The sequence below is a fragment of the Palaemon carinicauda genome, unplaced genomic scaffold (assembly GCF_036898095.1).
Source record: "Palaemon carinicauda isolate YSFRI2023 unplaced genomic scaffold, ASM3689809v2 scaffold1413, whole genome shotgun sequence".
In the NCBI taxonomy this organism is placed as follows: domain Eukaryota; kingdom Metazoa; phylum Arthropoda; class Malacostraca; order Decapoda; family Palaemonidae; genus Palaemon; species Palaemon carinicauda.
In genome coordinates this window covers 22,501-32,500 of record NW_027168942.1, presented here as the reverse complement: position 1 = coordinate 32,500, position 10,000 = coordinate 22,501, and the positions used below count along the sequence as shown (strand labels likewise).

Here is a 10,000-nt window from a genome sequence, read left to right as displayed (position 1 = left end):
TGAGTTTGTAACTAACTATACTCAAATTTGAGTTTTTATCTAACTCAACTTTTAGGGCTGATAATGAGTATTGCTATTATTGTATAATTGTATTATTATTGTATTATTTATGTAAGTTTATGTTCAACAATTCTATAAGTCACGAGTTTTTGAATTAAATTAATATTATTTATTATGAAACATTTCAGATAATTCTTTTTAATAATTAATATAACTGATGTAATAAATTATTATGTAATTAGGTATGTAATGAATTAGATGTAATTAATTATGTAATTATCTAATGAATTAAATGTAATTAATTATGTAATTATCTAATGAATTAAATGTAATTAATTATGTAATTATCTAATGAATTATATGCAATTATGTAATTAATTATGTAATGAATTAAATGTAATTATGTAATTATTTATCTAATGAATTATGTGCAATTATGTAATTAATCATTATGAAATGAATTAAATGTAATTAATTATGTAATTATGTAATGAATTATATGCAATTATGTAATGAATTAAATGTAATTATGTAATTATCTAATGAATTATATGCAATTATGTAATTAATTATTATGTATGTAATGAATTAAATGTAATTAATTATGTAATTAATCATCTAATGAATTATATGCAATTATGTAATTAATTATTATGTAGTTAATTATGTACTGAATTAAATGCAATTAATTATGCAATTAATTAACTAATGAATTACATGCAATTAATTCTGTAATGAATTATTATGTATTGAATTATCAAATGAATTATTATGTAATGAATTATATGTATTTTCCTAAAAAATGGCAACTAAAATATTTTGCCTATTTTTGTATAAAATTTTTCTTAGTTTGATAAATTTTCTTGACTACATTTCCATAAATTGTGGATTTTAATGTATGGATATTTTGTTTTTATCTTCAATTAAATTTATGAAATTTGAGAAATAAATTCCTAAAGAATTCTAACCAATTATTAATTAGAATTTATCAAATTGCTATAAAACTATACTAAAGATTAATTATAGTTTTTAAATATCACAACCAAATTTCAATTAATTTTATATACTTCAGACCAATATAACTTCCATACATCTTCCCCACAAACAAAAATCCTAAATTTTATCATATTGGTTAAATTTATCAAATTGCTTAAATTTATCAAATTGCTTAAATTTATCAAATTGTTTAAATTTGTCAAATTGTTCAAATTTGTCAAATTGTTCAAATTTGTCAAATTGCTTAAATTTATCAATTTGTTTAAATTTGTCAAATTGTTCAGATTTATCAAATTGTTCAAATTTGTGAAATTGCTAAAATTTGTCATTTTCTTAACAAAATGCTTAAATTTATCAAATTTTTTAGATTTGTCAAATTACTTAGATTGGTGAAATTGTTAATTCCTCAAATTGTTTACATTTATCAAATTGTTAAACTTATAATTTTTATCTATAAAATCGTTCGAATTTATCCTTTTTTAAATTTATCAAATTGCTTAAATTTATCAAATTGTTTAAATTTATCCAATTTTTTAAAATTTTATCAAATTGTTTAAATTGATCACACATTTCCCTAACTGACAACATTCCTAATTGGATTGAATTTCCTCCAATTCCGGACCTTTCAATCTAGAACAAAGTACTCCAACGCTCCCAGGCAGTGAGCGCAGGGAAAAAAAAACTGCTCTTGTAAATATAAAATACTTTTTATGATGTGATATTTTATACTGAACTATGTCGTATTTATACGATTTTTACAAATAAAAAATATCGTTACCAAATATTTTGTTTTGTATTTTCCTTTGTATTTCAAGTATGGTTATTAATCTCTCTCTCTCTCTCTCTCTCTCTCTCTCTCTCTCTCTCTCTCTCTCTCTCTCTCTCTCTCATACTGTGTCTCCTATTGTTCAATATCTTTACCTCTTTGACTAAGAGCCCCCTCTCTCTCTCTCTCTCTCTCTCTCTCTCTCTCTCTCTCTCTCTCTCTCTCTCTCTCTCTCTCTCTCTCCTATTGTTCAATTTCTTTACCTCTTTGACTATGAAGCCCCCACTCTCTCTCTCTCTCTCTCTCTCTCTCTCTCTCTCTCTCTCTCTCTCTCTCTCTCTCTCTCTCTCTCTCTCTCTCTCTCTGTACGTATGTATACACACACAACAAATACAGCTGTTTCTAGTCCACTGCATGACAAAGGCCTCAGACAGGTCCTTAATCATGTCTGAGGTTTGGCCAGTTTTCATCACCACGCTGGTCACTGCGGATTGGTGACGGTGGGAGACTTTAGCCTGGTCGGGCAACAAACAAATCTAGTATAGGTGGCCAGATTAGTACAGCTTCGCAAACCCTTTCAACACGTTAAGGCATCCCACTCAAAAAGGATAAATATATGTATATATTATCATATCATTAATATCAACCAGAATGGCATTTAATACCGAACTCTACCTGGAAATTCATTTTTTATAACAGCTTCTGGCTGGGCAAAGATTCGAACCTATGGCTCTTAGGTGATATCATGCCTGCAGACTAACCAACAATGCTATCAAGAGAGATATAAGTTTATTAAGTCTAGCGTTCATGTTCCTGTCGAATTCAGGAAAATATATATGTGTACACACACACACACACACACACACACACATATATATATATATATATATATATATATATATATATATATATATATATATATATATATATACATATATATATATATATGTGTGTATGTACGTATGTGTGTATGTGTGTATATATATATATATATATATATATATATATATATATATATATATGTGTGTGTGTGTGTGTGTGTGAGTGTGTGTGTATGCATGCGTGTGTATACATAAAACAAAATAATGCAAACGCATATAAACACGCTAATCTCCTCCTTCCAAAAAACACCGGTTAGCAAGCAAGCAAAAAAACCAAACCAAAAACAAAACACGAAGCTTCAGCCAACGCAAGCAGTAATCAAACCACTTCTTCAAAACATCAACAACGTAGTTTGACATCGAGTATGACGTCACAGGCGTCAAACTTAAACGTCAAACTTCGAACGAGTGTTATGCCTCAGACGAAAATTACGTCAATTACTATAACACAAATGGTGATGCCCCGCTTCCTCCTTTCCCATCGTAATGTTCGACTGTCACTTTCGAGGAAGATTGATGTATGGAGATATTAAGCTATAGTCAACTTTTTTAAGGGAGGCAGATCTGCACCGACTCGCAGGGGATGCCCTTTTAGCTCGGAGACATTTCCTGGTCGCTGATTGGTTGGACGAGATGATTCTAACCAATCAGATGGTAGGAAATTTTTCCGAGCTAAAAGGGCACATCTGCGAGTCGGTGCAAATGCGCCTCATTAAAAAAGAATTGATTATAGTGGTTATGATGATACTCGACCACGTAGGTGTGGTTGTTAGTCAACTGTGGTTGGTAGATATATCACACGAATCAAAAAATAAATTAGGTCAATAAATCCCTCAAAAAATTAAGTCGATTAAATCCAACAAAACAAATCAGGTGATTAAATCCCACAAAACAAATAACCTAATGCAAAGAATTCCCACTTCATAAATAAGGCCATTAAATCCATCAAAATAAATAAGGCAATTAAATCCTACGAAATAAATAAGGCAATTAAATCCCACAAATAAATAAGGCAAATAAATCCCACAAAACAAATGCAATTAAATCCCAACAAATAAATAAGGCAATTAAATCCCACCAAATAAATAAGGCAATTAAATCCCACAAAACAAATCATGTGATTAAAGCCCACCAAACAAATAAGGCAATTAAATCCCACCAAATAAATAAGGCAATTAAATCTAACAAAATAAATAAGGCAATTAAATCCAACAAAACAAATAAGGTGATTAAATCCCACAAAACAAATAGCCTAATGCAAAGAAATCCCACTTCATAAATAAGGCCATTAAATCCATCAAAATAAATAAGGAAATTAAATCCCACCAAATAAATGCAATTAAATCCCAGCAAATAAATAAGGCAATTAAATCCCACCAAATAAATAAGGCAATTAAATCCCACCAAATAAATAAGGCAATTAAATCCCCACAAAATAAAAAAGGCAATTAAATCCCACAAAATAAGTCAATTAAATCCCACCAAATAAATAAGTCAATTAAATCCCAAAAAACAAATAAGGCAAATAAATCCCCACTATACAAGTCCCGCAAAACAAATATGATCAACAAAAAATAAATATTATTAGATAAATAAACCACGAATAAATCCCACATAAAAAAGCAACGAATAAATCCCTCAAAACAAAAGAAATTCGATGAATAAATCCCAAAATTAAAAAGAAAAAAACTTCAGCTGAAATAATTCCTTAAAAAAAAAAAAACGAAAAAATGCCACGAATAAATCCCTCAAAACAAAAGAAATCCGATGATTAAACCCCCCCCCAAAAAAAAAACAGAAATAAATTCTTAAAAAAAAACGAAAAAACGCCACGAATAAATCACTCAAAACAAAAGAAATCCGGTGAATAAATCCCAATTAAAAAGAAAATAAATCCTTGAAAAAAAAATCCTTTACAATATAAAATTGATCCCCTCAAAAGCCTAGTGTGTCATCCTTCCAGTGTCATCCGGGTGATGATGTGACACCTGACACTGGTCCAATTGAGTGTGGTGGCGGGTGACACACACGTGCCATGGCATTAAGCAACATCAATTGCCTTTTATCAGTAATGCTTTTGCCCCAATGCATTGCCATCCGGAGGAAGAAATAAATGTTCTTCTCTTTGAGTTTATTTTATTTTATTAAATTTATTCTAGCATATGTATGTATATATATATATATATATATATATATATATATATATATATATATGTATATATATATATATATATACAGTATATATGTATATATATATATATATATATATATATATATATATATATATATGTATATATATATAGTCTATTTATAGTTGTTACTTTTCTTAAAATATTTCATTTTCCTTTTTTCCTTTTCCTCATTGAGCTATTTTCCCCGTTGGAGCCCCTAGGCTTATAGCATCCAGTTTTTTTCCAACTAGGGTTGTGGCTTAGTAAGTAATAATAATAATAATAATAATAATAATAATAATATATATATATATATATATATATATATATATATATATATATAATTCAGTATAAATTACTAATGGACATTTTAAAGGTTTAAAGGCCGCTCATGAACGCCAGAGGCAAGGGACAGTGACAATGCCCTAGAGACTGACCATACATACACATGATCAGCGCCCAATGCACTCTCTCCACCCAAGCTAGGACCAGGGAGGGCCAGGCATTGGCTGCTGATGACTCAGCAGGTAGACCTATAGGCTCACCAAAACCCTCCATCCTTAGATCACAAGGATGGTGAGGCTGAAGATACTACAAGAAAAAATAATATATTTCTCTCGGAGAAACAATATATTTCCCTCAGAAAAACAATATAATTCACTTAGAAAAATTATACATTTTCCTCGGAAAAAAAACACTATATTACCCTCGGAAAAAAACAATATATTTCCCTTAGATAAACAATATATTTCCATCAGAAAAAAATCTATTTCCTTCGGAAAAACGATATATTTCCCATGGAAAAATAATATATTTCCCTTGAAAAAAAAACCAATATATTTCCCTTAGAAATACAATATATTTCCCCTAGAAATACATTTCCATCGGAAAAAACAATCTATTTCCATCGGAAAAACAATATATTTCCCGTGTAAAAAAACAATATATTTCCCTAAGAAATACAATATATTTCTCCTAGAAATACAATATATTTCCATCGGAAAACAATATATTTCCCATGGAAATATAATATATTTCCCTTGAAAAAAAATACATTTCCCATAGAAATACAATATATTTCCATCGTAAAAAAACAATCTATTTCCCTTAGATATACAATATATTTCCATCGGGAAAAAATATATTTCCCTCATAAAAAACTATAATTCACTTAGAAAAATAATATATTTCCCTCGGAAAAAACTATATATTTCCTTCGGAAAAAAACTATATATTTCCCTAGGAAAAAAACTACATATTTCCTTCGTAGACAATATATTTCCCTGGGAAAAAACAATATATTTCCCTCCCACGAAATGAAATATAATGACACACAATTCTATAGTCTCCCATTCATACCACATGACGAACATTTCTCTTCCCCTTTTATCATTTTTTTGCAAGAATCAATTGACGAATAACTCAGAAGTTTATTGACTTTGCAACTTTGCAAATTGGCAGTTTTGCAATTTATGCAACTGCGCTAAAATTAATGCTTATGTCACATAAAAGTGAATCGTGTGGATGAAAAAATCGTTGAAATGATAAACTATGATGGTATTGTTACGATAGATTTAACTGATGTATCGTAACGATGAATTTAACTGGGGTATTGTAACGATGGAATCAACTGAGGTATCGTAACGATAGATTTAACAGTGGTATTGTAACGATGTATTTATCTGAGGTATTGTAACGATGGAGTTAACAGAGGTATCGTAACGATAGATTTATCAAAGGTATTGTAACGATGAATTTAACTGAGGTATTGTAACGATGAATTTAACTAAGGTATCGTTACGATGGATTTAACAGAAGTATTGTTACGATGAATCTAACAGAAGTATTGTTACGATGAATTTAACTGAGGTACATGAAAAAAAAATAATGAAGAAAAAACTTATAAAGTAATTTTTTTTCCCACACATAAATTACAAGTATTTTTATAGCAAGTTACAAATAGGTTCATTACGTAACTGTAATAGTTGAGCGTAACAACGCCCCCCCCCGGTTTCTTAAAAACAGTCTCTATCAAACTGGGCGGGTTTATCATGCTTACACACTCTCTCTCTCTCTCTCTCTCTCTCTCTCTCTCTCTCTCTCTCTCTCTCTCTCTCTCTCTCTCTAGGTTATCATGCTTAATTAAAAGCTACATGTTATATGTCTCAACACAGGAAAAACGTAAGTTTAATCTCTCTCTCTCTCTCTCTCCCCCTCTCCTCTCTCTCTCTCTCCTCTCTCTCTCTCTCTATGAGTTATCAAGCTTACCAATTAAAGCTATGTGCTATTCATGTGTCTCGACACAGGAAAAACGTAGGTTTAATCTCTCTCTCTCTCTCTCTCTCTCTCTCTCTCTCTCTCTCTCTCTCTCTCTCTCTCTCTCTCTCTCTCTCTGTCAGTGTCCGCAACAGAAACCTTTATGACGTCACAGTATCCCTTTTATATGTCAGTTCTTCTAGTTAGTTTTGCAACTCTTTGTGACGAGTTTCCTTATTTAACAAAAATCCGAAAAGCTCCTGACGCAGGCAAGGTAGAAGGGGACCACACGGGGCGCAGGAAGTGGTGGTCAACACAAGAAAGGGGGCCACTTGCTTCGATTGTCCGAAATTTCTTAACCGGATCTAAAACCGGATTGATATATTTCACCGGTGGAGTTGTTACTGGATCTGATGAGGATTCTGAAATCCAAACAAGGCAGATGGGACCACCACAGGCATAGGAAGTGGTGGTCTACACAAGAAAAGGGGACACTTGCTTCCGATTGTCCAAAATTTCTTAACTGGATCTGAAACCGGATTGATATATTTCACGGGTGGATTTCTATAAATTTCTTCACCGGATCTGAAACCGGATTGATATATTTCACTGGTGGATTTCTGGAAATTTCTCCACTGATCTGAAACCGGATTGATATATTTCATGGGTGGATTTCTGGAAATTTCTTCACCAGATCTGAAACCCAATAAATATATTTCACAGGTGGATTTCTCGAAATTTCTTCACGGGATCTGAAACCGGATTGATATATTTCAAGGGTGTATTTCTGGAAATTTCTTTACCAGATCTGAAATCAGATTGATATATTTCACAGGTGGATTTATTACTAGATCTGGTGATTCTGAGAGAGATGAAGAGTGATATTAGAGACATGTTTTCATTGACTGGAATTTTCTTCTGACCGGATCTGAAACCGTCCTGCCATACTTTGCAAGTGGATCTCAGGCTGGATCTGAAACCGGCCTGCCATACTTTACAGGCGGATGGATCTCTGACTGGATCTGAAACTGGCCTGCCATACTTTGCAAGTGGATCTCAGGCTGGATGTGAAACCGGCTTGCCATACTTTACAGGTGGATCTCAGACCGGATCTGAAACAGGCCAGCTATACTTTACAGGCGGATCACTGACCGGATCTGAAACTGGCCTGCCATACTTTACAGGCGGATCTCTGACCGGATCTGAAACTGGCCCGCCATACTTTACAGGCGGATCTCTGACCGGAACTGAAACCGGCCTACCATACTTTACAGGCAGATCTCTGACCGGATCTGAAACTGGCCTGCCATACTTTACGGGCAGATCTCTGACCGGATCTGAAACTGGCCTGCCATACTTTACAGGCAGATTTCTGACCAGATCTGAAACCGTCCTGCCATACTTTACAGGTGGATCTCAGGCTGGATCTGAAACCAGCCTGCCATACTTTACGGGCAGATCTCTGACCGGATCTGAATCCGACCAGCCATACTTTACAGGCGGATCTCTGACCAGATCTGATCCAGATTACCATACTTCACAGGTGGATCTCTGACCGGATCTGAAACCAAATGTATACTGTAAATATATATATATATATAAAATATATATATATATATATATAGAGAGAGAAAGAGAGAGAGAGAGAGAGAGAGAGAGAGAGAGAAAGAGAGAGAGAGAGAATATCACAAAACCGTCCAAAGAGGGACATCAAGAGGTAGGTGTATGTGTGTATATATATATATATATATATATGGAGAGAGAGAGAGAGAGAGAGAGAGAGAGAGAGAGAGAGAGAGAGAGAGACTGCCCCAAAAAAGAGACATCAAGAAACCCAATCTAACCGTTTTGACCTCGTATTAGGGCAACACCCTAATAAAAAATAAAGAGAAAATAACAGACCGAAATAAACAACAGCCCTCGAATGCCACATTGATCAGAGACCGAGATAGCTATGGAGTGAATAGTGAATAACAGGGTGGAAATAGAAATGAAAAATGAAAAAGAAAATGATGACTATGTACAGGGGAAATGAATGAGCCATATGGTAATGATTACAGTATATTACAGGATATTACAGGGTATTACAAGAGGTTAAGGACCTTTAATTGCTCGGTAAACACAAGGTAAATAAATTAATAAATAAATAAATAAAGTAGGGTCTTTGTCTCGTGCATTTCCGGTCCTCGTATTTATAAAACTGAGAAATTTATTAAACTTATTCGTTCAACGTCACGTCCTGCGGATATGAGATCTCCCCCCCCCCCCCCATCTCTATCCTACACATGGTTTAAAGGTCTCTCATGAATGGCAGAAGTAACATGGCCCTTTGAGCCAAAGCCCCTCTCCATCGAAGCTTGGACCAGGGAGAGACAGGCAATGGCTTTTTGGTAACTTAGCATGTAGATTCTGTAGATGTGAAGGACCCCCCCCCCACCTCTATCCTACACCTTTTAAAGGTTTAAAAGGTCCCGCATGAATGGCAGAAGGAATGAAGCGTGACATTGCCCTCTGAGCCAAAGCCCCTTTCAATCAAGCTAGGACCAGGGAGGGCCAGGCAATGGCTTTTTGACAACTTAGCATGTAGATCTATCATTGTCTTCTTGCTTGAGGGTACACTCTGGCACACTATTCTATCTTGTTTCTCTTCCCCTTGTTATTTTGAAGTTTTTATAGTTTATATATGAAAGATTTATTTTAATATTGATACCGTTCTTAAACTTCTCTTAGTTTATTTCCTTATTTCCTTTCCTCACTGAGCTATTTTCCCTGTTGGGGGCCTTGGCCTTATAGCATCCTACTTTTCCAACTAGGGTTGTAGTTTGGCAAGTAATAATAATAATAATAATAATAATAATAATAATAATAATAATAATAATAATACTGAACACAAAAATCATTTTCTCTGATATTTGATTTTTCCTTGTTTC

At 33.1% G+C, this 10,000-nt stretch overlaps 1 protein-coding gene across 1 annotated transcript; it reads left to right on the top strand.

Moving 5' to 3' along the window:
* Positions 1–6,967: 6,967 nt before the first annotated feature.
* LOC137635567 (mucin-22-like) lies at positions 6,968–8,625 on the top strand. Its single transcript, XM_068368030.1, has 3 exons — positions 6,968–6,995; positions 7,328–7,527; positions 8,071–8,625. The coding sequence occupies exons 1-3, from the start codon at positions 6,968–6,970 to the stop codon at positions 8,623–8,625; spliced, it is 783 nt and encodes a 260-aa protein (XP_068224131.1).
* The last annotated feature ends 1,375 nt before the right edge of the window (positions 8,626–10,000 follow it).

What these genes read in the sequence shown, in the direction of transcription:
- LOC137635567 (XM_068368030.1), top strand. Translation starts at nt 6,968, where the DNA reads ATGTTATATGTCTCAACACAGGAAAAAC. An exon ending in TGTCTCAACACAGGAAAAAC is followed by an intron (nt 6,996 to 7,327) that starts GTAAGTTTAATC and finishes AAATCCGAAAAG; the next exon opens with CTCCTGACGCAGGCAAGGTA. An exon ending in GGCAGATGGGACCACCACAG is followed by an intron (nt 7,528 to 8,070) that starts GCATAGGAAGTG and finishes CATACTTTACAG; the next exon opens with GCGGATGGATCTCTGACTGG.